At 48.8% G+C, this 27,387-nt stretch overlaps 8 protein-coding genes across 8 annotated transcripts; 5 read left to right on the forward strand and 3 right to left on the reverse strand.

Annotated features, from left to right (window-relative positions):
* Positions 1 to 833: 833 nt before the first annotated feature.
* Positions 834 to 2,641, reverse strand: LOZ57_001329 (uncharacterized protein; the record flags this gene model as incomplete). Its single annotated transcript, XM_049250420.1, has 4 exons — positions 834 to 1,963; positions 2,016 to 2,072; positions 2,129 to 2,494; positions 2,554 to 2,641. The coding sequence occupies 4 exons, from the start codon at positions 2,639 to 2,641 to the stop codon at positions 834 to 836; spliced, it is 1,641 nt and encodes a 546-aa protein (XP_049110780.1).
* A 1,273-nt stretch (positions 2,642 to 3,914) lies between these two features.
* LOZ57_001330 (uncharacterized protein) lies at positions 3,915 to 6,272 on the forward strand (the record flags this gene model as incomplete). The annotated part of the gene is made up of 1 exon (XM_049250421.1): positions 3,915 to 6,272. The coding sequence occupies one exon, from the start codon at positions 3,915 to 3,917 to the stop codon at positions 6,270 to 6,272; it is 2,358 nt and encodes a 785-aa protein (XP_049110781.1).
* A 312-nt stretch (positions 6,273 to 6,584) lies between these two features.
* On the reverse strand, positions 6,585 to 8,114 carry LOZ57_001331 (uncharacterized protein; the record flags this gene model as incomplete). The annotated part of the gene is made up of 2 exons (XM_049250422.1): positions 6,585 to 6,691; positions 6,743 to 8,114. The coding sequence occupies 2 exons, from the start codon at positions 8,112 to 8,114 to the stop codon at positions 6,585 to 6,587; spliced, it is 1,479 nt and encodes a 492-aa protein (XP_049110782.1).
* Positions 8,115 to 10,218: 2,104 nt separating this feature from the next.
* Positions 10,219 to 10,437, forward strand: LOZ57_001332 (uncharacterized protein; the record flags this gene model as incomplete). Its single annotated transcript, XM_049250423.1, has 2 exons — positions 10,219 to 10,339; positions 10,397 to 10,437. 2 exons carry the CDS (start codon positions 10,219 to 10,221, stop codon positions 10,435 to 10,437), a joined length of 162 nt encoding a protein of 53 aa, XP_049110783.1.
* Positions 10,438 to 14,826: 4,389 nt separating this feature from the next.
* On the forward strand, positions 14,827 to 17,760 carry LOZ57_001333 (uncharacterized protein; the record flags this gene model as incomplete). The annotated part of the gene is made up of 4 exons (XM_049250424.1): positions 14,827 to 14,936; positions 15,133 to 15,329; positions 15,389 to 15,897; positions 15,967 to 17,760. 4 exons carry the CDS (start codon positions 14,827 to 14,829, stop codon positions 17,758 to 17,760), a joined length of 2,610 nt encoding a protein of 869 aa, XP_049110784.1.
* A 1,268-nt stretch (positions 17,761 to 19,028) lies between these two features.
* On the forward strand, positions 19,029 to 21,255 carry LOZ57_001334 (uncharacterized protein; the record flags this gene model as incomplete). The annotated part of the gene is made up of 11 exons (XM_049250425.1): positions 19,029 to 19,392; positions 19,446 to 19,550; positions 19,603 to 19,719; positions 19,784 to 19,907; positions 19,960 to 19,975; positions 20,031 to 20,147; positions 20,208 to 20,258; positions 20,313 to 20,466; positions 20,518 to 20,576; positions 20,628 to 21,024; positions 21,092 to 21,255. The coding sequence occupies 11 exons, from the start codon at positions 19,029 to 19,031 to the stop codon at positions 21,253 to 21,255; spliced, it is 1,668 nt and encodes a 555-aa protein (XP_049110785.1).
* Positions 21,256 to 22,707: 1,452 nt separating this feature from the next.
* LOZ57_001335 (uncharacterized protein) lies at positions 22,708 to 23,442 on the forward strand (the record flags this gene model as incomplete). Its single annotated transcript, XM_049250426.1, has 2 exons — positions 22,708 to 23,068; positions 23,171 to 23,442. 2 exons carry the CDS (start codon positions 22,708 to 22,710, stop codon positions 23,440 to 23,442), a joined length of 633 nt encoding a protein of 210 aa, XP_049110786.1.
* Positions 23,443 to 24,224: 782 nt separating this feature from the next.
* Positions 24,225 to 25,921, reverse strand: LOZ57_001336 (uncharacterized protein; the record flags this gene model as incomplete). Its single annotated transcript, XM_049250427.1, has 4 exons — positions 24,225 to 24,423; positions 24,497 to 24,592; positions 24,659 to 25,275; positions 25,334 to 25,921. The coding sequence occupies 4 exons, from the start codon at positions 25,919 to 25,921 to the stop codon at positions 24,225 to 24,227; spliced, it is 1,500 nt and encodes a 499-aa protein (XP_049110787.1).
* Positions 25,922 to 27,387: the final 1,466 nt, after the last annotated feature.

The raw sequence follows: 27,387 nt of genomic DNA on the forward strand, positions 1-27,387 counted from the left end.
TGAATGTCGTGCTAATTTTTATACCTCCACGTCTTTTCTGACTGACTTCTTTCTCTTTCAAAGGCTGCTCGAGAAAGAAGACTATATATGCCCATCGTTTCGGGTGAAGATAATAACTAGGTTAAATCTTATTTTGTCGCACACCCAGTTTTTATATACCCTATTCAACAAATTTTTGGTGTTTAAAGGAACGGATGTATGGCAGGGGCCTACTCGTGTAAATATGAACGTGTATATGGAAGAATCTGACTTTTTGAACCTTCGAGGAGAACATAGGAATATATACGAAGTATATCTACGGTCTTTGCTCTACAAATTTATGTACCGATAGAATACAATTGGACCTCGCTAAGATCTTCTTTGGGAACGACTATGTCAATCGGTAGAGCATGTGGCTTTTATCTGGGACCCAGTCTTCATAACGTAGAAATAGCCAGAATTTTGAGAGTAGGTGTTCGGCTTGTTATTTTATTCACATCATTTGCTGGAGACATGCATGACTGTTTAATAATCAAAATATTTATTCTTTTATGCGTAGCCCAGTTGATTCACTTGAATTCTTGGTAGAAGGGCAGGATTGTTTTGCGTAACAACCGAAAGTCTGGGTACCTGCTTCATATATATTCATATAATCTGTATGGAGTATGTATGTATGTACAGCAATAACCTAATTGTATTCAAAATGCAACTTGCGACTTGTTTCTTTTTAAAGAAGCCCTGAACGCCAAACATACTAAACTCCTCACCACCTGTCAAATCAGCATTCCGTAATATCATTGATGGAGTTTTAGGTTCGTACTTAGCAAAAGAAATATATTCCAGGAACGAAATCATCAGCAGCAACTTCCGTGATCCACATTGACATACACGACTTCTTGAGTGGCGGGTTCATTATGCCGATAAAAACATGGTGCACCCGCAGTAATAGATATCAAAGAGTGTTTCCTCGGATGCATACACCAAAGTTGAATTGCTCCAGCAATAGCAACTACACCACTTGCCCACCAGGCAATTCCCGTAAATTCGATGCGAGAGCCGAGTGTATATAGGAATCCGGCAATGGGAGGGGCAATGGTACGGCATGCGGCACCGGCAGATGCTGTCAGTCCGTTTATTTTACCGAGTACTGAGTTCGTGGGGCTTGCTTGTTTGATGAGGATAAGTAGGACTGGGTAAGCAAGGATGGAGAAAAGATTCCTGATCGTTAGGCAGGTATAAATTCCGCCATATAACATGTTCTGTGGGAGAAAGGCGAGAAATGGCACAATGAAGTAGGCGACCGGGTGGAGAACAGTTACCAAGACGAAAACGTTCCAAACACCGAGCCATTCTGCAAAAATAGGAAATATGATGGCTTGAATCACCAAAGCGATAATCCCATTTACAGACATAATCAGACCAACAGACTGTGTCGATATTCCTAACCCACCAGGAATATAAAATAATGTAGACATTGACCCTTTGGCCAAATCACCTTTATCGTCCTGCAAGAATATTGGTAGCAAATGGTCGTACGTCATAGAGTGGTAAGTAAAAATTCCCAAGGCGATGACAAGCATTATTACACGTTTTGTGAAGACTTGTTCGGAATCAGATAGACGTAACAGCTTTCCATCTGGCCTCACATGCCACTCTTCATCTTCCTGCATATCGACATCGGCGAAGGTGCCGTAAGATTTAGCTCTTAGATCCGCACTCGCACAAGCCAATGATCCAGTGGTGGCGACGGCAGCCAAAGGAGCCGCAGGTTCAGGATGTTCATTATAGACATCTACTTGAAAACACCTAGGCTGGATATCCGGATGAGTCTCGTGCAACAAGACGTACCCAGCAACGATACTGATCAGAAGTAGGACTGAGCAGATAATGTTAGGTAGAAGGTACGGGAAAGTTCCAAATAAACCAGATTTAGGGAAAACAGAGGGGAATGTCTCAGCAGGTTTGGCGAAGGTGCCACCGATAGCTATAATTTACTCTTAGCAGGTTATCGGACAGTAATTAATATAGACACCTACCAGGACCGATGATAGTTCCTATAGACCAAACGAAGGGCATTATAGCGTACGCTCGAGCTAGAAGTTCATCAGCAGATGATAAAAGTATTATTTTGGGCTGGGGTAAAACTAACGTTCATGCTCTGGGTTCGTAACCAACTCGCCAACCATGGTTTGGATAACGCCTATATTTCCATTCAAAATGCCACCAACTATCCTGCCGAATAACGCAACCCAAAAATTCGAGGCGAACCCAACGATGAGTAGCGAAGCCATGGTTCCAAAGCAACCAAATAGCAGAACTGGTTTACGACCGACCTTGTCTGAGAAACCACCCCAGAACATTCCAGTCAGACTCTCTGCCAGGGAGAAAGCGGAAATGAGAAATCCGGCGTAGAAAGAGGCATTGCTCTTGTCACCTATTTTGAAATCCCTGACCATAGCCCATGAATATGGGAATATGGAGGTTAGGGCGATAGGCTCGGCTAGGCGACATATTGCTGCGGGTAGTTGAGTGTTAGTAGGAAGCACATATTTCATATTTCCAGCAAGTACTCACCAAGTATAAATAATTGCAAAGTTGGAAAACCGTCGTTAACATTAGTAGGCGGTGAAGTGGGAGGGTTTCTTTGACGTGTTAATCTCATGTTCTTTAGAAAATTTTATGATTCTTACGGCAATCCTCCAACAATTGCAGTAAACAGCGTCGGTTCTAGTGAGAAGGCCGATATGCTGCTGCTCCTGCAACCAAAGCACAGACTTGCTGCTTGTCAGGCAGGTTTCAACCCAACCGTTGACGTTTGCTAATGTTGAAAGACTTCTTCTTCTTCTACTTCTTGTTCTTTTTCTTCTTCTTCTTCTTCTTCTTCTTCTTCTTCTTCTTCTTCTTGTTCTTGCTCGTCTCGGATTATATTATTTTGTAGCCTCGAGAGTCTGCGAAATGTGTGATGATAAGAGGAGAAAAAGTGAGGGGAAAATGTGCTGATGGTCTTTTTGCGACGCGTGACGTTGAAACCGGGAACTGAGAAAAGATAGAGCGTGGGGGTAGATAAGGACACGCAGAACCGCGGGTGGCGGAAGGACGTGTGAGTGGCTAGACTGAGTCCGGAGGGCACTAGTACAGTCCACGCAGAGCTTATCCCGCCCTTGGTTGAGTACTGAGACAGGGATTCGGCTGAAAAGGAGTGAATGTGCGCACCACATGGTGGAGCCAGGACTGTTGATCACAAACTCGGTTGCAATAATAATAAAATATGCGATGGAAGCCTGCACTTGTCATGCGGCTTTGTCCTGAAGACGATAGGTTCCTTGTGGCCTGCTGCGGATCTTGGTGAATGGTTCCATAAAACTTTGAACAATTGGTACTCGTGCCATCAGCTCTTTATAAGTATCTTGCCACTATGGGACAATCAGTTATTGTAATCCATCAGGGCCAGGGCCATCACGGTCAAGTCTTCCAAAGATGCAACTTCAGAGACGCTGTCTTTCGGACATCGACTTGGCTCGACGTCTGGCTCTGAAACACCGGCTGCAGTCGCCGATGAACGTGACCTATGTTATGTAATCATATGCCAATGATGGGCCAGCCCTAAGCCCTAGGTGTATCCGTATGTGGATTAGTTTTGTTTACTGGTCCGTTGCTATGAGCAGCCCGGCTCGCCCAAAACATACATCGCGCCCAACGGCCTCATCATAGCCAGCAACTGAGAATTTTGCATTTGGCCCACGACAGACTGCTTAGCTACAAGTTACAAAACTTCAGGTAATATATATGACAGCTGTCCCTTTAATATTGACTTCTATGCGAGATGAAGTGATTTTAACAATTGACAGAATTTTTTCGAGGCAATGCTCTTTTGAAATTCCAGCAGATTATTTTTCCCTCCAAAGAATAGCCTCGTTTTTTTGATAGTCAAATCTATGGCGAGTCCTTCATCTATTCTTTCCCCGCTTTCCTCTGCAAAGCAAAATGCGCGATCTACTCTTGTCGACGGAGTCCATACGGATACAAAGGCGATAACCCGCAGTCCTCGTGCAAGTTTGGGAAATGGTTTTACAATTTACGATGAAAACGCATCACCCACAGTTGACATTTGCCAAGAATCTCCGTGTATCACTGACTACGTGGGAGAAGACACCATGCGCACCGAGAACCCTCCAAGCTCTCCTTTTCAGGAAACTGTGTCAAGTGAACCCACTAGCCTCCAAAACTTACCTCTCTTGCAAAATGAAGCGGACTCTCTCGGAAATGATAATTATTATCGCCAAGATGATGTTGATATGGAGCGAGAGCCTAACATGGTGGAGGAACCAGATCTTGCGATAGATGCGACGCCGGTCGCGAATACTGACATTATTGTCGACAAACAAGTAAATTGTGATATTTTCGAAGCTGATAACAGTGTCATTCATCACCAATACACGACACGAAAGGTATCTACCATGACCGTTAGCAATGAAAATATGAGCATAGTTTTCCAACATGACGAGAATGAAGCTATTGTTGATGGCGTGGGGGGACATGCCCAGCTAAACTATGATATTGGGGATGATACATGTTTAAGCACTTTTTCAGCTGTTCCAAATGCTGACATGACCCTCTTCGCTAAGTTGAGAGCCGATTCGCCCTTAAAAAGACTCAGGGAAAACGCAACCAGCCCACGCAAGGCACCAACCCCCTCCAGGTTGAGGGACTCTATTCAAGAATCTCCGGGAACTAATAAACGTGACTATAGACGACATGGCTGGGCCGATCACAGCGAACATGGCTCTCCAACGCCCGGGAGAAAATATCCTCGACTTGAGGAAACTGCAAACCTGCTTGACTTTACGGACCAAATGACTTCTGTTTCAAATCAGTGTCCTAGTGACCCTGTATACGGTTCTCCACGTCGCCTGCCGCGTGGCTCGCCTCTAAAAGCTGCAGAACGGCTACGATCGCCAACCAAATTATCCTTGCTAGACTTTGACATACCTCCAGCTCCAACTCCACGCTCAATTCCGAGTATCACCCCGAAAGAGTTGGAGTCATTAAAGTCCTCATTTTTATCCCAGATATCTTCTCTCAAGGCTACATTGAGTGGGAAGGATGCTGAGGTTGCAAGCTTAAAAGAAGCTGTAACAGACGCAGAAAGTCGAGTTGGAGAGGCCTTAGAAGAGGTGAGAAATGAATCGGCAAGAAGAGAAGCGATGGAGTCTGAGCAGCGAGAATGGGAGCGACGTGGTAAAGAAATGGAAACTGTTCTGAGGGGCGTGAAGGCTGAAATCGTCGACGGGGAACGTGAGAGGAAGAGACTCCAAGACAAGATTGAAGAAGTTGAAAAATCGAAAGAGCACCTAGAAGGGAGGATAGTAGAGCTACAAAGCCAGCTTTCAACTTCTAGGCCAACCGATTCACAGCAGGGTGCGATTTTATCTTCCAACCCAGATCTGAAAACACCAGATGATGTGGCCAGGGAGGTTCAAGATGCAGTTGAGAAAGTTGCCCGCGAACTCCACACTTTGTACAAGGGGAAACATGAAACAAAAGTGGCTGCCCTGAAGAAAAGCTATGAAGCCCGATGGGAGAAGCGTGTAAGAGAAGCAGAGAAACGGATTAGAGATACTACGGAAGAGAACGCACGTCTCAAACATGAAAGGGATACTGCCATCATTGACGCAAATACCAATCCCTCTGTTGGCGATACCACAATGCTACGCGATAACGAGCAACTAGAGGCCGAGAAACGTGTCTTGGAGGCTAGGATTAAGGGTTTAGAGCAAGAGATGCTTTCTATCAAGCACGATAATGACTCTCTCAGCGAACAGCTGAAGAACGAACGGGCAGAAAAAGGTGATCTTGTTGCTGTCGTCGATGAATGGCTTGCAATGCAGCAACAGCAACAGCAGCAACAGCATGAAGAGGATACACCACCACCGCCCCCACCGCATGCGGAGCGCGAACTTTCTATTTCTCGGATGACGTCAGAACATGAAAATGAGACAGCACAAACCCCTAGACCTAAATCAGAAGTCTATGAGAAGGCCGTCTACGTCCCTATAAACAACGAGAATGCCCCTCCCGCTGGCGGCATTGCGCGTTTTAATAATGGTTTAAGCGGGGCCCGGCCTCGTCCTACTGGTCCAACGCCAAAAAGCTCACGGTTCGGTATGCCCAGCGGCCATGTAAGAGGAAATAGCAGGGATGAGAAAGGCGTAAGCGGTATTCCAAGCAAGACACCCCTTGCGCCACGAAGTGGAATTATGAGCTCAATTGAAAAAATGGGGAGAGGAGGGTGATTTTTTTTTCAAGTTGGACTAGTACTTGTGTGAGGGAGTCTGCAGGTGTTTTGAGTCATGAGAATCTGCATTTGTCTTTTCTATATTTGCTCGTAGGGTATCTTTTGGGATCGATGGGTTATTTCTGGGTGATATGTATGTACCACTGATGTGCGTAAATTGCATGATGTCCCGAGAACATGAAATGACTATGAATAATGACCGATGCATTTAATCCTACCACTAACCAGTTTCAAGCTCTTCACAATATACATGAATGAAGGTATATACAGATATACCTGCTTAAGGCATGAGGGCGATGGATAGAAATTCCTAGACTTCCGGATTCTTTGCCCCCATCTTCTGGATCTCATTGTTGACCTCATCGGCAATGTCGTACGCCCACAATTGCGTCAGCCATGCAGGCGTTGGTAGCTTACCTACGATACAACATTATTAGATATCACCCAGAATATAGAACCGCCACTTACCCATGATGAACAAGGCAAGGTACATTATAAACTCGGCCACTTTGCTAATATTCTTTTTGTTGTTATCGAAACCTTTTGCCCTTTCCTGAATAGCCCGAACACGTGGCTGGCGGATCTCCATGTGTTTTGCCATCGTCTGAGCAATTGCTTCTTTCTCAACTGTAGCAATATCGCACAAGGATATATTTTTTGAAGTGTTATATATCTGTTTTAGTAGGTGAGCAAAAAGCATCGAAAAGCACTCGACGTCCTCCAAAGCCTGACATGTTCCCTGTCCTGAAGTGGGTGTGAGTGTGTGCGCGGCGTCCCCAATGAGTATGACACCGTCTCGGGACCAGGTGGGCAGTTCTGGAGTTGAGTTTTGGGGGAAAATTGTTTGAATTTGGGCCATACTGAGAATCTTCTTGATGGCTGGGTCTTTCCAGGAGTCAAGTCGGGTATGTAAGTCTCGCAATATGGCTTCTTTGTCTACAGATTTGGGGTCTGGGCAACTGTCCATTTGGTAAGTTGACCACCACATTATTGTGTTATCAGACGCCGTGTCACCGGCTTGCATCGTGCTGGGGCGTTCTGGCGAGACCTCCGGTGACTGTACAAAGGAATACCCACAAAAGCCGTTCCCCCCAAATATGAAATTCATGGTACTTGGCTCGATAAAAGTTTTAAATTCATCGGATTGCATTACTCCTCCAACCCCAACAAGTCCGCTAAGCAAGATCATTGGTTCAATTAGGAACCTACAGAGTCTCGAGGGAGGTCTGATTACTTGCCTAAAAATAGGAGGATATAGGTCTTCCGAAGCGTCGGGAAACAAAGCTCTTCTTGTCGGGCTCCTCAAACCATCAGCGCCAATAATCAAGTCTGCTTCAACATCCGAAGTACCATCAGCAAACTTAACAACACTTCTTCCATTCGCATTGGCAATGACTTGAGACACTCTCTTTGTCACTATAACGTCATCGGGAACGTAGCTGCGTAGGCAATTCCACAGAGCGTGGCGGCTCAATGAGATGGACTGGATACCGCTGAATTCGCAAGGCATTCGGGCCAGCATCCAGCCGTATGCACTGATAAACCTTTGTTCTTTGAAAAGATGTCCTGCACGTTGTACATCTCGAGCGAGGTCCTCGTTAAGGCGCTGCAAAGATCTTACTCCATTTGGGTGAAGTCCAATACCTCCACCAACCACGAGCGTCGCGGAATGGGCCTCGCCTGGGGTAATTTGAGTAGGACGGTTCCGCGGAGTGTCGTAGGCTTCAAAAATAGTATACTGATGCTCATCCGCAGGTGCTGGAGGCTGTGGGAGGCGCTTCTTCAAGGCGAGATATATTGCGCATCCACTGATGCCTCCACCAATAATGGCAATCTTCATAATTGTTTGAACTGCTAATCGACTTGTATATAAATTCCTGTGTCAATTAGATGGTGCCGATGGTCATAGGCACCCAGGTCGTATTTAATTATTTTGCAGAACCGAAATTTGGCTGCCTGTTAAAAGTTTCTGGTACTCCTGCAGTGGTAGCAATCGACAGTATTTCCATTTCGACGGGGTACTCCCTGCCAGGTACCAATCATAAGGCTCAGAATGAGCAGGTCAAAGTATGTAGGTCCTGTAAGCAACATGGAGGACTAATGTAGCGACTTGTAGTTAACTGAGCTGATGTGTGATATGCTGGTGGCTAGTAAGACAGAGTAAAGTTCGCCCAATCAGCAATGAAATGAACTAACTACTCCGTATTAGCAGGCAGAACAGTTCTTTTACGCTGGTCAAAGTTCCACGAATGGAGACCTTGCAGGGGCACGCAGCCATAATAACCCATATTCGATTCATCCTTTTGATTCAGCAAATATAGGAAGCCATGCAGCACTTGTTAGTATGGAACTAGTTGTCTGTTGGGTGATGTGTCATTTGGGCAGACAGGGCGGTAGCATGGAATTGAGACTTCTGTGTCCTTCTCGTGTATTTCCTTTAACTGCACAGCTCTTCTTGACTACTAGAGCTAAAGCTCCGAATACATAAGTGTGAGGATCCAAGCTACGCCCAAAGTCCGTTACATACGTAAATAGACTCGCTAGGGCTTTGATTTCAGGGCTTTGCCATCACATGAGTATAGTTGATCCTGAACCTAACCTTAATAGACTTTCAATAATTAATAGGTATTCATGGCAAGGTGTTTTGTCCCGTCAAACAGATTCGATTTGCCTTGACTGGAAGGTGTTTCTCTCTAGACAATAAAGCAAGCCTCCTATGACAAGATTCTAGCCGCGGGATATATCCCGGCATACTGTGCGGAAGGACATACAGGCTTCCCACTGCTGCGGTATTTTGCAATTTTGGTTGGACTCTGTTGCAGCATTTCCTTGTGCACCTTCTCAACATGACATATGCCGTATGATTGGTGGATGCGAACACTGGAGATACCATGGATCTGAATATGAAAATGAATCGGAAACGCCGGTGGGACGTCGGACATTGGGTCACTTATCTCTATTGAAAGCGCCCGGCTCCATGATTCAACAAGAAGCCTAGGAGAACGCCGGGCAAGCCTTTCGATTTCTCAATGACGAGCCACATTGCTGGCTTAGTCTGATCAGGCTGCCTTGTGGACGGGCTTCGTCTTCGCCGCACTGATGAAACCGAGGTGTCTGCGTGAAGAACAGAACTCTGGACCGAAGTCTGTCAATCGTTGACGTGTAAGGCATCTAGCCCACCACGGTGGTGCTGGCGTCTTTTTTCTCTCACCACGCGTGCCCATCCCGCGGCATTCCGTTGCGGCAAGAATGCACGTTTTGCTGTCACGGACGTCGAAACTTGCCTATTTGGGTTAGGCTTTAGGGCTAACCTTGCCTATTGATACCCCAATGCGGAAGGATGTCAATAAGCAGCGTTTCGCCTTCTGGCGGCGGATTTGATATTGCCTCGCTGCTGCGTCACCCGCATCGCCGCCCATTGTCCGCACAATGAACCTGTTCCCAGCGCCTGGCCCTGCGCTACCCGCGCGAGCGCCGCTGGCCACCGGCAGTCTTAGCCCGTCCACCCCATGTGTTCCTTGGAGATACCCCCGTTCTCAACGCATTTACCAATGCTTGACGAAACTTAGCTCCAGCCATGTCTCCCTTAGCTGAGGCATTTCCCAGACAACAGGCTGTCGTGGGCGCTGAAGGTTTAGTGTAAAATATCTGGAATCGCAAGTCGACGTCCGTTCTCAAAAAATTTCGGCCGTCTTCCAGCCACGTCTCGTGTTTAGATTTGATTCTATCAAATTTCTTTATCCTAAGAGGAAAATGCCTCGGTGACCAGTGAACCTTGTGTTGCCTGACGAATGTATTCTTCAATCGGCCCTTTTTCTATAAATTGAACCTGCTCCTTGCGGCTCAATCGGTTCTATTTCAAACTGGAGATTACAATCTTGTCAGAACACGATATCAATTTCCTAGGACTCTTATTTCGCTCAGCTATCTACACAGCAGCAAACATGAAGCTCTTGACCTACCTCTTTGCCATTGCTGCTGCCTCCATGGCCGTTGTTGCTGTTCCAACTCCTCAGGACGGGGCTGCTGCCCCAATTGAGAAGCGGGAGCCTGAGCCAGCACCTGGTATGATATGCTTCTTACCTTTTTTCAAGAGGTTCCGCAGCTAATAGCAGCAAATAGTCGATAAGAGATGGTGCAGCCGGGTTGGCCAGCCTTGCTAAATTCCTCGGGAACCCTCCACACGTCATGCCCGATCTACTTTAGCCAACCTTACCACGGCGTGTGCGAGAAATGCAGCATGACACAGCCATTGCTGCTACTTACTTCTCGAAGACTCGTGGACCTACTCCCAGCGGCATTGTTTTCTAGTCTATTTACGCACAATACAGCTCCACCAATTCGTCTAATCCAAACCAGATCACCGAACACTTGGATTAGATACCACCATATATCAGCAAGATAAACATCACTTCATGGTAACCTGATCAGGACCTATCTATCCCTGGGTTGCCTACATATCGACGATATCGGCGGACAACATACGAATGGGGTTTCAACGCGGGTTAACGTTTTGTTTCTTGCACATTTTTTATTATATTCAGCTCATCCATATTCACTCTTTCTATGGGCGAGCTGCTGTGCTTATATTATTTGGGAGGCCATTCTTTTTCGTTATAATGCGGTACGGATATGGGACAAGGCTGTACCATATAGGTATACAACCACTTTCAGTATATTTATATATACAGGTATACTTTATTCCTTCGTTGTATATCATGAAGACCCTATCCCTTGTTTGATAGTTATCTTATTTTGATTTAAAGTCTTTGTAGGTCTCATGGGAATCTAAAGGTCTAAAACCATAATGAAGTTTGGTATACTCTTTTAAAGCATAGGTTTGAGCTAATTGTTATGGTGCAAGCTGGAAGTACAGCTGGGATATAGTGCAGAGTACGGAGTATCGCTAAGCATATTGGAGCTTGATTATGTCTGAAGCCAGCGAAATTCTACATTGCATAAGACATGGCATGCCAATCACTAAAGCAGATTTATTTATGACAGAACTATATGTCGGTACGACGTTACCTGATCAGTTTGGGTAGGAAAAGTCTTGATGGATAGTCATTATTGTTGCTGGCACTATTTATACACTTCCAAGTTAGTAAAACGGTGACTCTAAAATAAAGCAGTATTAGCGGCCTCGGAATGGGTCCGTGATCACTTCGCCAAGGCATCAAGCTCCGGTATGACCGAGCGGGACGGAGTGGGTGGGCTGCCCAGCCCCTAAACAGCCATACTCCCATCGGTACCCTTGCGCCCTGTGACTTATGAACCTGGAATGCTGTTGTTACTGTTCTTGAGCAAAGGAGCACTGTACTCCGTATGATATCATGCCTCGGCAAATAGACTTATTGTAGGCCAAGAATATTAATGAGCAAAAAAAGCCACCATATGATGATGCCAGCCAGTGGAGGTAAGTACGGAGTAGACACAGTCGATAACGACTGCTTGTGGCAGCGGTTGATTGCTTGTGAGCTTCAATCTCCACCTCGCCTTGTTCGAGTCATTCGATAGCAGAGCAAATGGTTGAACCCAACGATTTCCTGTTGTCAAATCAGATCGGGTTTGAGCAAAAGGGGATACTCCAACCGCAGCCCCTGTGAACTTCCATATTATTGCAATCGACGCTTCAAGTTTCAGGTGCCGTATCCAGGGCTCCGGGTTCCAGTTGTGTGATGGTAAGGTGGAGAAACTACTCGCCGCTAGATGGCTTTGAGACACTTTGGCTCCTAGTGGTGGCTAGGGAAGGAACCGCGCTTGGAAGTTCTTTTCCGCTTGGTGAATAATGACTGGACTCGCCACAGTTGGAGGGAGTTTTAATAAAAAAAGGCAGGTGCCTTGGGGTCTTTTTGATCAATTTTTCAGTAGTGTCTGATTGCAAAAAAATTTAAGTCTAATCCTTGAGGTAATGCACGGACTTTTGTTCTGAAATAGTCACACTTCGTGCGACACTCCAGCCTGGATTGATGAGCGAATACGCTTGGTTTGTGGAGGGCAATCCGCCAACTTTGTTATTTAGGGTAAAGAATATTAGGTTGGTTGCTATAGGCTGTGGCTTTGGCCTTTCTTGCTCCTGTCGAATTGCGAAGCCAGTAATACTGTCGCTCTCCCCGAGAGCATTTATTGGCGGATTTCTCAGGGGAGCGGGGTGGGTGGCGAAAGACTCCACAGAAACAACATCTGGAAGAGCAACCAGAAAGCTAATTCTGTTGAGTTCCCCATTGCTGTGCTGAGCACCGATAATTCTGCGTCCAATATTGCCAGACCTAGCGTTCCAGCTATATCTTCTGGATCAATTTATTCGTTCCAACACGCAACCCATCACAGACAACATTTTCGTTTCCTCGGGCTTCCACATATTGGATTTCGATTCCGATTCCCTGGTGTCCATATGGGGCTGGAGAGCTACGTAGTTGAAAGAGCTGCCCCTCCCCCGCCTTTCTGTTAAACAAATCGAAAACTAGCTCCCTCATCCGGCATCGGACGGGAAATGGGGTAGGAATGGGGTAAATCTGATAGTGCGTGATCGAGCCAGGGCGGAATGACAAGTCGCCGGATTCCGCAGCGGCTTGCTGAACTCTGGGGTGGCTGGCTAGATCTTGCAAGCGACCTTTTGCTTCCACCACGAGGCTCGGCTGAAGTTTGTTGCCTCCTGCTAAGCGCACAACCGAAGCGGGCAACCCAAATTCCGCCACGCCGCCGATGTCTCGAATTTGGGCTTCAGGCTCGAAGGTCTGGTTTGCCGCCCCTTTCAGTCTCGAAGATGGGCGTATGAGCGGTGTGTTTTGGCCGCAGCAACGCAGGATGCGGCGGAAGGGCCGAGCATGTGACCCGCCGTCACGATGACCGCTGACAAATAAGATTCGCACAGCCCATGGCAAATGCCTGTTTAGAACTAGCGCGGGCGCCTTCACCGAGCGCGGACGGAGCGCCGCGACGACGACGATGATGAACAGCACCCTGGGAGGGCCGAGAGCCTGGACGTGGGCAACACCGAAGGATGCGAGTGACGAGCAGACAGCCGTGTGATCCGCGCCGGCCCTTCTTCAAGGCCGATGGCCAACTCCAGGACACCAGCGAAAGAGAGCAGTCCATCACGCCAATTGAATTGTTGCGACTCGACGGGACTGGCTTGCGGAAGATATTATTCCCAGTTCGGAGTATATGTGTCCGGACTTTGAGAAGGAAGACCTTGAGCGGGAAGGGAAAAAGCAAATGACAAAAAAACGGTTGGCATAAAACCTTTTTCGACTTGCATGCATACACGCGGAGGTCCCGCCTCTTGGAATGGTGCCGTTATCCGATCGCCGAAATAGTGGCTGACATGCAACTTCTCAGCTGAATCATCACTGAAATGCCCTCGCCTCTCAACATGCTTGTGGGAAAAGCCCATCATAGTTCTGTGTAGTAAACATGTGTCGCTCGATGCTAAATTAATCTGATAGTCTCGCGCGTCCTTGTCGCTAGAATGCTCACCCTTGTCTATTGAGGCCGTTCCTGCGGGCTGCAGCAACCTATGCATAGCTCGGGGTACACGGCCCAATTTCAGCCCGGTTTCCTACCAGGTACTCCGTACTCTCCGCCTTGACTTTGGGTGCATCACCGTTTCAAATTATTATTGCTCACAGTCTGCCGGCCCGGAGTCGGCGGCCTTGTTGTTGCTTCTCGCCCGGCATTATTATGGTATTGAGGATTCAATTCCTTGGTAAGATTTCAAACTCTCCTTTCCAAACGAGCCAATCCCCTGAGACGAGTCTTGGAAAGACCAATCATGGCCACTTGGATCAGGAGTGGGCTCCAGCGTTTCTTGAGGTGGAACTTTACATAAACCTTCCATGATCCCCAAGACGCGGCCTTCTGACGAAATCTGATGCCTCCTACCCTTAGGCTTTATAGCCTTCCTTTTGGTAGAGTTTTACTACTACGCCCTTGGATGTATGCACAGACATTCTGCGGGAAAGCTATCCTTCTCGGTTCTTAGGTCGGGATTTTGCTGCTCTTGGCCCCAGTCGCCGTTTTGCCGGCGACTCCTTCAAAGTAAGAAAGAAGACTAGACCCCGCCAATTCCACCCTTGAGGGAAACATTTCCCCAGTCTTCACTTTTCTCTGGGGGAGGCAAAAATAATAGCGAATTTTCCCACGAATCATAGCCCCTCTTCCAAGCCTAAGTCGGTCTTAACCTGCCCCTTTTAAGAATACCAGGGTAATTCACCACATGCACACGAGAACCTCCATCGCGCTATTATTTTATTATTAAAGGTCCAAGATCCGCCCCCCCACGTTCGCGAGTATCTACTGGAAACTTTTGGCCTTTCTCTTTTTTCGTCAACCTCTAAACACTTTGCACTCATCTTTTCACTTGCGAATTATTTTCGCACTCGGGAGTAATTTCATGGTATCAAAAAGGTGGCGCGTGCTTAGGACAGCGTTGGATTCTCAGGAGCAGGAGTTTGGAAAACCGATCTTTACATAAGTCTCTAGGGCTGACTGACAATTCGATTCGGACAGCTGTTTTTCTATTGCAAGAATGGCGTCCACACAAATCACAAATGGTCAGCCGCAAAGTAAGCGGAAAGCTGCTGCGGCAGGAGTTGGTGGAACAACTCGGCCCGTCAAAAGACGTGCATCTAAAGCATGTTGCTGTTGCAGAGCTCGAAAAGTAAGATGCGATGTGGTGGAAAATGGCTCACCCTGTACAAATTGTCGTTTGGACGAGGTGGAGTGCATCGTGACGGAGAGTAAGCGAAGAAAGTTCGTCTCCCTAGCATGAGAATGAGATAGATTGGACAGCAAGAGCCACAGATCTGGTTTCTTTGCATCGAATCAGCCGGCTGATTCTAGATTTACTTTTATAGGAAATCACGAGCTGATGGAGAGGGTAGCAAAACTTCTCCAGAGCCTTTGGCCGAGGTATCAGAAGATATGCCGTTCTCTCTTGGTCCACAGCGAATCAGCCATATTCCCTCTTCCTTATCTGAAACACTTCTTTCCTTGTCACCGGAAGAGCGCTGCGTAAATTTGGAGAGGGGACAGCATGTCCCCCACCTGATCTGTATGCGTGTACAGATGCCACCAGGTTTATAGCTCTGATCAGGCTAATACGATTCATAGATCAAACGCAGGGGCAGCGCCTGAAGGATGATTCAAGACACAAACGAACGTCTGGCCCGAGTAATCTCTTACCTTCAGTTTTTCCCGCCTGTACCGTCAGCCCTTCGCAACATGATATCTTGAGCTCATCACTGAGACGCCCCAAATCTTCATCACCACGTTCAGCTAAAGGACTTCTTCCCGATTACCTTCGTCCCTTACCATCGAAGTTCCAAGATGCTGATATCGACTATCTTGAAGCCAAAGGTGCCCTAACTATCCCTGAAGTTGGCCTTCGCAATGAGCTGTTACGAAATTATATTCAATGGGTTCACACATATATGCCCCTCCTGGAACTAGAAGAATTTCTATGTATCATATTTCGGGACAATGGGTTTCAGAAACTCAGCTTGCTTCTCTTCCAAGCCGTGATGTTCGCAGGGACGGCCTTCATTGATATGGAGTATCTTTATGCTGCGGGCTTTGAATCACGAAAAGCAGCTCGAAAGGCGTTTTTCCAACGAGCAAGGGTATGTATCAAAGATGTTCCTGAAACTACTTTCGAATAATTGTATCGACGTATCTAATGAGATATTAAGCTGCTCTACGATTTCGATTACGAAGTAGACCGAATCTCTCTGGTACAGTCTCTGCTCCTTATGACATATTGGTATGAGATGCCAGATGATCAAAAGGACACCTGGCACTGGATGGGAGTCAGCCTTTCATTGGCGCACACAATAGGACTGCATCGGGACCCAGCTAACTCCACTATGGATCTCAAAAGACAAAAATTGTGGAAACGGATTTGGTGGAGTACTTATTCAAGGGACCGTCTTATTGCCCTTGGCATGAGACGCCCAACCAGAATCAAGGATGAAGATTGCGATGTGCCGATGCTTCTCGTTAGCGACTTCGAGTTCAAACCATTTGCGCCTGAGGTCCTGCAAGTCCTCGGAGATCTTGAGATGGTCCACAATGTTGCTCATCAAAAAGAACTAGCAGCAATGTTTATTGAGAAAGCAAAGCTTTGTCTTTGCATCAGCCATGTCCTTTCAGCCCAATATTCTGTCCTTGGACATAAATTTGGTGGCACGACAGAGACAACGATGATGTTATTGCCTAAAAAATCAGCCGCGGAGACTTGTGAAGTACGCAGATGTGATGAGGAGTTGGAAACTTGGTTGAGCGAGCTAGCCGAAGAATCTCAATATCGGCCTCCTCCGTCGGAAATATCGTCGGGAGATGGAGTAATCTATCTGCACCGTTCACTCTTGCGTATGATATATCTTACTACTTCTAGTGCTCTTCATAGACCACAAGTTCTTCCAGCCACGCCCTTCCCCACGGTGGAAGCAGAATTACAGGCCCTATCTCGCACGAAAGTTCGGCATGCTGCTGTTGAAATCACCAATATAGCACAAACTCTGCATGGCTTGGATCTTACCCGCTATTTGCCGACAACCGGTGTTACTGTTCTGCTTCCGGCTGTTATCATTCATTTGCTGGATATCAAATCCAACGACATTAGTGTCCGCACGGCAAGCTTGAATCGCTTCTACCGATGCATGCAAATCTTACAACGAATGCGCGATGTCTACGCATCTGCCGATTTCGCTACATCTTTCCTCGAGGCTGCAATTCGCAAAGCCGGCATCCAAGTACCGTCAGAAATGCTCTCCGAGGTTGCAGTAAGACCGACGACAGTTGCTCCAGCTCATACCCGTCTTGATGCCCTAACACCACCGCCTGAAGTTCAGCCCGAGAAGCTTTCTGGACTTACTAACCATGATACCTTGATGCCATCCTTACCCACGTTTACTCGAGCCGAACCCGCAGACCAATTATTCGCTTCCACACCGCCATACTCAGTCGGGAGTGAGAATGGAAGCACTCAAAATATTCGAAATGATGACATTTTCAAAACAGCATTGTTCGATTCCGAGAATGGTAACTCAGAACCCACACTCTCGGATCTCATGGATATGGCGCATGATGCGGATATTACGCAGAATGACCTGGATGCTTTGATCAATTTTGATGATTCGAATGCGGAGTTCTTTGCTGCCGAGGACGGACTTGGCTTTGATTTTGATGTCTCTAATTCGGTGACTAACGAAAACCACCCACTATCTCTCGATGGTGCAAGCTGGATTCGTGACTTTGCTAGTAGCGGGAATCTACATGCCAACGTACCTATGTCCCTCCAGGATCCTTCTAGGGAAATGGAAGACTGCCATTCTACGACCTTAAATGGTAAAATAGATCATAACGACGATGGCAGCATCAATATGTGGGGGCAGAAATTAGATATCCCCTCATCACCTAAGCATAAAGATATGAGTGTTACGGCAGAGAATATGGCAGGCATTATCACCAAGGTGGAATTTTAATGATAAGATAAGACTTTTGCACTTTTTTTCTGCTTGTCTCCAAGGGACATGGCTACATGGCTCTAGAAACTGGCACTTTTCATAATGATGCATGTATGTGTACATATGTATGGAGTACGGACCGCACATTTTGACTCCGATTTGACGATGAGCTCAGGGGGCTAGGTCGGCTTTGGGAAAAGTTCTTGTTAGCGAAGAATAGCAAATCAATGTGTTTACTGCCCAACCCGCCCTCTCTTTTCTTCCTTGCTGACTCCGTACTCATATGCGACGATCTTCCCCATAGATGCAAACAGCGCAAACCCAAGATAAGACATCACGTGCAGGGCGTCGTCCCCACAGATTCCCAGCGAGCGCGTCGAGAAACGCGTGTTTCGTTCCCAGCGAGAGGCATCGCAGCTCCATAAATATGCTGCGTTGGCTGGCACGGAGTCTTGATGCTGTGATGTTTTTAGATCGCGCCCAGTCCGCCTGGAACGCGTTATTCAAAGATCCAAATTCGTGCTCTTCAGAACTAACTGGTAGCTCCTGCAACTTTTGGTTTCTCGCCATCACGATCCTGGTCGTTCTATTGCCCGTAGTCATCCTTTGAACCATTTCCCTGTTGGAACCCCGTCAATTTCCCTTAGTTCGTGCACCAAATCCCAAACGGCAGGGATTTGGAGGCCTCCCGCCTACAGAGTACTCTTTGATCATGTCGTTTACGAGGCCATTTGCAGGTCCTTGTTGCTGGGAACCAGCTCAGCGATAAGCACAAGTTTCAACCCTTTGCTGTATGCTAAGTTCCGTGGAGGGCGATCGATTCTTGGAATTTTCCGCAAATCCTGGGGCAGCCATCAAATGCTTGAGCAATGCTTATCTGGGCACTGTCCAGCTGTGTGGAGGTGATCGTCGCATCGCTGCCAGTAGCACCTTGAGCTATCGCATGCGATGTTACCTTCCTAGCACCACCGCGAACCAACAACACCTTGAGTACCTTCAGCTTTGGCTTGCTGGCACCCCTTGACGCGGACTTCTGGCTCGGACTATGCATGAAGCCATCTATTTTACTTCAGCGGACTGCACTATGCCGCTTCAACCTGGGCTGGTTTAACATGGGTGACCCAGAATGAACGGTTCCCCACGCCGTATTTCCCCAGTCGAAAGTGATGCCATTACCCATCACCCAACACATATAATATGAAGGCTCAGCCGTCGTTTCCTTTTATCTTCGTGTGTGACTTTGTGGACGCTTTCCGAGGCTCATTCGTTTGGCCCACGTTACCACCATGAAGGCGTCAGCCGTACCTTTGGCCCTACAATGGGCGGCATTGTTTGTGCCATTCGTCAATGGAGCTGCGGTTCCTGGATTCCAACCCGAAATGTTCAAACGCCAGCTGCCTAAGCCGCCAAAGGGGGTCCAGGAGATCTGGTCGCCGGATGGTGCGCGTATCAGATATAAAGAACCTGGAAAAGAAGGGGTGTGCGAAACAACCCCAGGCGTCAATTCGTACTCTGGGTATGTCGACCTCGGGCACGATTCGCACACATTCTTCTGGTTCTTTGAAGCGAGACACGATCCCGCAAATAAGCCCATCACCCTTTGGCTCAATGGCGGGCCTGGAAGTGATTCTATGATTGGTCTCTTTCAAGGTACGCTTTCCCAAAGTGCTGAGCATCGTACAGATGTACTAACGAAGAAGTAGAGCTTGGCCCGTGCAATATCACTGAGGATCTAAAGTCTAAGGTTAATCCGTACTCATGGTCGGAAGTGTCCAATCTTCTTTTCCTTAGTCAACCTGTTGGTGTTGGTGAGTTGTGATCATGACGATAAACGAGTATACGGATTTAATTGGATCCTAGGGTTCTCGTATAGCACTAAACAAGTCGGCTCGATGAACCGTTTAACCGAAGATATTGATCCACCTAGTGTGAATGGAACGACTGGTCGATGGCCAGCAATCGTCCCCTCTAAAGTTGGTACGTGGATTTCTAGTTAACTAGGCATTTGGCACCAGCAGCGGCTTATTTGAATTGCATGTAGAAACAAGTCTTGAAGCTGCCAAAGCATCATGGAATGTACTTCAAGCCTTCTATAAAGTCTTGCCTCGCCTTGATAGTAAAATCAAGTCAAAGAGCTTTAACCTTTGGACAGAGAGTTATGGAGGGTGAGTCAATAACAATTCTTCCTATTATTATGGTATATCTAACTGGAATTAGACACTATGGGCCGAGCGTAGGTTGCCATATCACTCTCCCAAACAAGATATACTAAGAACACCTTTTGTCAGTTTTTCAAATACTTCGAAGAACAGAACAAGAAGATTGCTAGTGGTAAATCCCACGGAGTCCAACTAGATTTCAATACTCTTGGTATTATAAACGGTCTTGTCGATTTATCTGTTCAGGTTAGTGCTTCTTGCTATCAAGCAAGTTCAAAAAAGACTAAAAGGCTTACCGTTTGATAGGCTCCCCAATATATCGAATTTGCCGAAAAGAATACGTACGGGATTCACCCGGTATGATTTGGATTCTTAAAGAAACTCTACTCCATGAGACTAACTCCTACATAGCTTAACCAAACTGTTATCAATTACATGAAAATGGCCAACTCTATGCCCTCCGGGTGCCAAGACCAACTGGCAGCATGTAAACAATTGAACCGAACATCTCTTGTGCCATATAGTATTTGCAGCGAGGCTCACTATATGTGTCGGGACAATGTTGGTAAGTGGTACCTCCCGGTAAAAGGGATAAGCACTAATCCTTTGCATACAGAGGGCTTATGGTATGCTTTCACTGATCGAGGAGTCTACGATATCCGCCATCCGCGAGACGTGAGTTGCATTGCCTTCATATCAGAATATGTCAGTAATTAAAAATTTTAGGATCCAACTCCCCCTGAGTATTACAGAGACTATCTCAACAAGGCCGATGTCCAGAATGCCATTGGTGTTGACTTCAATTATACAAGATCTTACAACCCCCAGGTTTACGCTGCCTTTAGTCGTACTGGTGATTGGGGATTCCCCGATTTCATGAAGGACTTGGAAGAGATTTTGGAAATGCCCGTGCGTGTCACTTTGATGTATGGCGATGCCGACTACATTTGCAACTGGTTCGGCGGGGAGGCAGTGTCTCTTGCTATGAACTATACGCACGCAGACAAATTCAGAAAGGCCGGCTATGCTCCATTCCTCGTCGACGGTGCGGAATACGGCTCTATTAGGGAGTATGGCAATTTCTCGTTTGCCAGAATATATGAGGCTGGGCACGAAGTTCCCTGTACGTCAATTGTCCCCCCTTTTCTGTGAAATGAGGTGAATAGTTGGGGGCTAACAGAGAACTATAGATTATCAACCACTGGCATCTCTCCAATACTTCAACCGCACGTTGAATGGATGGGACCTAGCAACCGGAAAAACTAAAATCACTGCGGGCTATGGCACCACCGGCCCTAACAAGTCCACACACACGCAGTCGTATGTTCCCTTGCCCTCTAGCACCGGTAAATGAACCGTGGGTAGGGAGGGGAATGGGGTTCAAGACCGCACCTTAGTATATAATGTGAAGTAATGGACAATGATGGTTACTACTCTCTTGCATCCTCAATAATATAATAATATAGCCATGCCACCAGGTTGCCTCACTGCATTTTTTTTTTTACCTAGGTTCTAAGCAACTGTGTCACCGCCCTCCAACATGCCGATAGATATTACAACTTTTGCCGAAGATAAACAGTATGCATCACAACCCATGGCTGCTTCCCAAGCGCAATTCCAAGGAATAATATAATAATACTTAAGCCAGGCCGTCGCTATATGTCTGTATGTATTATACATACGTTTACGAAGGCATCTCGTGCACAATAATGAATCCAGGATAACCAACTACCCTCAAGCATCTACGCAAGACATCATATTTCGAACCTACTTGATCCTTGCTGCCACCGAGCTTAACTCCGTCGGCAACCGACGAAAGGCCTTCCAGGATGTAATCCCGATCCGCAGATAACATCTCCCAGGCTCCTTACCGATCTCATTTTTGTGATATGCTTCTCAGCCGGACAAGATTGCGAGAACTGACTCATTTATTTGCCGCTGTGTGTCTGTTTCTGCATGCTGACGAGGTCAGCAGGGTTGTTTTTTTCTTTTTTCGTTTCTTGAGTGGTGCGAGAGGCATCCGATATTCGGCGAGAGAGAGAGAGAGAGAGAGAGCAAATCTGAGGGAAATAATATTTGCCGGCAACTTGGAGTTGAACATGTCAGAACTTCGATCCTCGGCGCGTAACCACTCTCCGTATATATATGTACGCCGTATGTGGTCATGTCGGGAGAGAGGAGTTCGAGTGCGCTTTGATTTGATTGTTGGCCGAGGCCGAGACTGGTGCAAGGGTCCATGGAGGTTGCTTCGACCCCTGTGCTATAATAGCAACAGTCCCTGTCCCTGCTGCAGACGGCCAGCTTTTCAACCAGGCCGGGCCTTGCAGTCTTCTTTGAAAGTCTGTTCGTCAATGGCAGCCAATCGAACGAGCGGCTGAACGATCCCATTCGAAACGGTGGGCTTTCGATTCCCGATAGGTTCCTTTAACAACAGGAACACCGCGCGCTCGCATTTCCGGCCCCAGGGGGTCGGCAAAACAAAGAAAGCAAGCAAAAACTCAAGAAAGAGAGAGAGAGAGATGGATGCGCACGACGGTTTACGAGAAATATGACGGCGGCCAAGTCACCGACGCCATGCTGCAGCAAGCCGCGCAGCTGTTTAGCGAGAACTATGGGGTCTGGGGGAGCAGCGCGGCACAGGCTGTCGGCCGTTTTGCCAGAGAAGGTATGCAGTTTCGGTAGCTAGTTCACGGGAGAATAATGCTGTGATGCTGTATCCATATCCATACGGGCGTTCAGCGGCCCCAGGCTCAACCCAGGCACGGCTGACCGAAGGAACCGCAAATAACAAGGCTCTCGCGTCAAGATGTCCGCCGCTCGCCTGCGGGCGCAGTGCATGCCCAACGACGACGACGACAACGATGGCGGCGCGGCCGCCTCGTACGTCCGGGTCTTCGTCGACGGCGTGCTGGCCGGCCATGTGTTTGCGTGTCGCTGGACTTACCGCAGCCAGGATGACGACGACGCCGACAACGACAGCAGCAGCCCAGGCCGAACGGTGTGCTGGATCACGCAGCTCGTGGTGCATCGCGAGTATCGTCGGCGCGGGCTGGCCACGGGCCTGCTGAACGAACTGCGCGAGACGAACAGCAGCGGCGGCGGTGAAGTCTGCGGCATCCTGAGCTCGCATCCAGCAGCGTGTCTGACGGTCGCGAAGGTGTTTCGACGTAACTACTGACTCCTTTCATAGACTACTTACTTTCAATGCTTGCTTGCCTCTGCTAGATTTTCTCATTTGCTATCATTCTATCTAACATTCCTCCCTCTAGGCAGCTGTATCCGGCTGGACTTCATCCAGGCCCACGCCGCCGCCATCATGAAGGCGTCGCCCGTCTCGTATGTCCGAGACGCCCGGCTCCACGGCAGCCTCTTCGACTCCGCGACGAATCCTCACGGAGCCGTGTCGTCGGCAGACACCAACTTCCACGTCGACCACCGCGAGCCGTCCGCGGCGCTGGCCGAGATTCGCGCGACGATGGATCATTATTGGCCGCTGGGCGACCTGGGCGGCGACGGCCACGAGTACCTCCTCATCGTGTGATGAGGGTGTCCATGTATGTTATGTGCCCTGCCACCGCACGCCGTTACAGTGCCATTGGGGGGGGGGGGGGGGGGGGGAACTCTCTGGGTTGGTTTTGTTCCTCTGTGCGACGGTGAGAAGGGGGTGGGTGTCATTGAGAATGTAGCACAGAAACGACGGATCTGTTTTTGTTTCCCGTTGTTTCACGCTCGGCTTTTCTGGAAGTCCATGATGCTGTGTAAGGCGTCGTCGGTGCATGGCGCTGCGCCAGCCCGTTTTTTCCGTTTTTTTTTTTTTTTTTTTTTTTCCCTCTTTGCGAACACGGCCCGTGGATGGAGACAGAGCCGTGTCTTGTCTTGGGCAGGAAGGGCGCAGAGCACGCCATGCCGCCGTCGCGTTCTTTCGCCTCGTATAGTTAGCTACTCCAGCGAATATACGCACGCACGGGCCGGACGGCGGAAAAAGTCAATGGTTCGAATTGAATTGAATGGAATTGAGTTGGTGTTTATTAGTAAAAATCCGCAATAGGTACTAGAAGACAACCAGAAGGATTTCCCGTTCCCACATCGCCAGACAAAAAAGGTACAACATTGATTACAAAAGAAAATAAAGGCCCGTTCCGTGTTCCCGCAGTAAAAGTGAAAAATGGCGCCCTCCAAATATCAGAAGCAATGCAAGGTAAACAGTATCCGTATTTGAGCTTTCCCTCCGGTATCATGATGAATCGTATCCCATGCACCGAACCCCGTTTTGACTCCTGGCAAAAAGAAGAGATAGCGCCACCCTTTAAAAAGAAATTAAGTTTACTTCTCGTTATGTTCCAAGACATGCGGAGCAGCAACGTCTTCGAGGACTTCGTCGGAGAATTTGATATCTTCCTCGAGGTTGACAGTGTCTTTGATCTTCCAGAACACGACGGGCGCCGCGACAACCAGAGATCCAGCGAGGAGACCCCAGGTGGAGCCGAAGTAGACCTTGTACGAAACATTCAAAGTGTCGAGACTAGAAGGAGGGGTATTTAGTCAGAGGACGATATTCTTTTGAGATCAATCACAGAATAAATAGCCCAACATACCGCCATGTGATCGCTCCACCAGCGGACTGGATACCCTTGTAAAAAGCGGCGAAGTGGGCCAGTTTACGGCTATTGTTTGTCAGAGACCCCATGAACCTAAAATGTGCCCGTTAGCAAGTACGTCCGGTAGAAAGTAACGACGAGAGGTAGACGTAAGCGTACCAGTAGCAGCAGGTCTGGAAGGCAGCATCGTAGAAGCCGTAGAAGAGATAGAGAAACATGGGGCCAACATAGCCTCTGTCTTCCCAGTCGATGCGGTGAGTGGATTCGGTGATGTCTTTGCGATCATAGCCCTTCTGGAACGCCCAGCCACCGCCCCACACCCCCATGGTGAGGGCGAAAAGGAGCACGAGACCCGCGCGGGCACGCAGAGTGCGGCGAAGGGACTTGATGTCGAGCAGGTAGCCGAAGACAAAGGCACCCACCATCTGGAAGAGCCAGTAGAGAACATTGTTCAGAGCACGGGTGCGGATGTTGAACTTGGGCAGATTGACGGCATTGAACTGATAGGTGGTGAACCAGTTGCTGGCAAGGAACATTGGGAAAAAGAAGACAATGTAGGCATCAGTGCGCAAGACATGGACAAGGCCCAACAGTTCAGATTTCCAGGAGGGGTTCTTCATGAGAATGACGCTGGAGCCATCAACACGGCGAACATACTTTGGGTTGACCAGAGTGAAGGCAAGCACGAAGCCAAGGAACATGAGAACCATGAAGGCAATGTAAGTTCCATTGTTGACGGCATTGGCTTTGCTGTGGATGTTTTGGCCGAGAGGAACCTATCAGGTTTGGTGTAAATTTGGGTTTGTTAGATAGCAGGGGGTATCAATCTCTTACCAAGCTTCCAATGACACCACCCAAATTGAAAATAATCCAGAACCAAGAGATGAATTTGCCCTTGGAATGCTCGTCGGGATAGCTCATCATGATGGCGCCCTGGGCAGTCCACAAGCAGCCGGCACAGACACCCAGAAGGGCGCCAGCAAAGATAAGAAAGCCGGTGTTCTTGTTGAAGTTGTAGGACAAGATAGACGCGACATAGAGAAAGTAGCCGAAGCCACCGAAGAACAAGGTCGGGCGAAGGCCCAAACGATTGGCAATAGAACCGGCAAAGAAGCCCACAACAGCGAAGGTGGAGTACAGGGCGGTGTTTGCTTTGTTGACATCGTGGCCGTCAATCTGCCCACCACCACCCAGGCCGTTCACAGCGTTGAACATGCCCGGGCAGAGGAAGCACACAAAGGAGACGATGAGCAATTGGGAGATGGGGGAGGCGTAGCAGGGCAGGGTCAGCGGGCCGATCTTGGGACACCTGTACATCCATGCCTTGCCACGGGAGGAAGAGGGGCCAAGGCCTTCCTCATCAGCAACCTCCTTGTGCGGCGGGATAGCAGTATCAGGCTCTTTCCGGTCAGCACTCGCCATGGCGGTGACGCGCAGTGAGGGGAAGCTAGTGACAGGTTAATGAATTGAGCAGACTGGTAGGGGAGCAAAGTGAGGTGAGTATGAGATGAAGAAAGAAAAGAAGAAGACAACAAAGAAGAGAAAGAGGCAGAGGCAGAGGTAGAAAAACAGCCAGCAGAACCACGTGAGGGCAGCTGTGTTGGTAACCAGAGAGACGCCGGAGAATTGCGTGAAGACAGGAATTACCCGGGCGGATATCCAGGCAGGCTGATGCACACACACACACATATACATATAGAGAGAGAGAGAGAGAGACATATAGCATAGCTGGCCCTGGCCAGGGCCCTTGCGGCGGCGCATGATAGACAGCGAACGAACAGAGGGAGCGGGAGCGAGACCAAGGAGGGCAACTCACGGTCAGCAGGGAGGGCGGTCGCAGCGGCAATCGCACCAGCAGCACCGGCTGCAGGACCAGGAGCAGCTGCAGCAGCAAAAATGGGGTCGGGCCCCCGTCTAGGGTGTGCGGTCCGCGAGCAAGGAGGAGAGGCCGGAGGAGCAGCGAAAGGCGAACAGGCGGCGCGCGATGAGCCAGCGACAGGCAGTGTAGGGGCCCAACGTGGCAGTGGAGCTGGCAGCCGGGGCCGGCGAGCGACGATCAAAGCAAAAAAGAATAAAAAATAAAACCAAAGCAAAGCAAGCCAGCGTCGCGACAGAGCAGCGCAGCGCAGCGCAGCGCAGGCAGGGATGCTGGGGGGGGGATGGGCAGGCAGTTTTATCTGCGGCTTCTCGCCCGCGGCGCTGATTTGGATCGCCCAGCCCGTCTCGTTTCTCGCCCGCGCCCGGCCGCAAGCGCAGAGCTTATCGCGGCCAGCACGCGAAGAGTAATAAGAACAATATCATAACTCTCGGCCTCGAACTACGAACTGTGCGCTGCTGCTGTACACGCCCGGCCTGCGTCTGCCGTGCCACCACGCCGACCGCTGCCGTGCACGCCGTTTCGACCCTTTGTTTCGCTCTCTCTGTGTCTCTCCGTCCGTACGACTATATCGCCCTCCTCATCTTCTCCGACCACACCGTTGCACACCCAGGCTCCGTCGCCGCGTCGCAGACCAGCCCGCGGCGCCGTCATCTGACTGCCTCGTCGCCGCCGCCCATCCGCCCTCCGCCAGCCAGCGCGCCCGGCCGCACACCACCAGCCCGTGCGACAGCCCGAGCGAACGAGCTATCACGAACTCGCTCTGCCTTGCTCGGCGCACACGCGACAGCTGAGCAGCGCGCGAGAGGAGCGCGATGATGCAACCGCGCCGCGAGCGTGGCATTCGAGACCCGATCGCCAGCTCCGAGACGCCCATCCTCCAATGATAATAACTAATAGACTTCCCGCTGCTGGAGCCTGCCCGCCAGCGCGCATCTGGCCTAGGCGCGCCGCGAGGTTACATCGCCCGGCGATCCAGAAGCTGTGGCTGCAGCATCGGAGGATTATTTCC

The sequence above is a fragment of the Ophidiomyces ophidiicola genome (assembly GCF_022830035.1).
Source record: "Ophidiomyces ophidiicola strain CBS 122913 chromosome Unknown scaffold_3, whole genome shotgun sequence".
Classification (NCBI taxonomy): Eukaryota; Fungi; Ascomycota; class Eurotiomycetes; order Onygenales; family Onygenaceae; genus Ophidiomyces; species Ophidiomyces ophidiicola.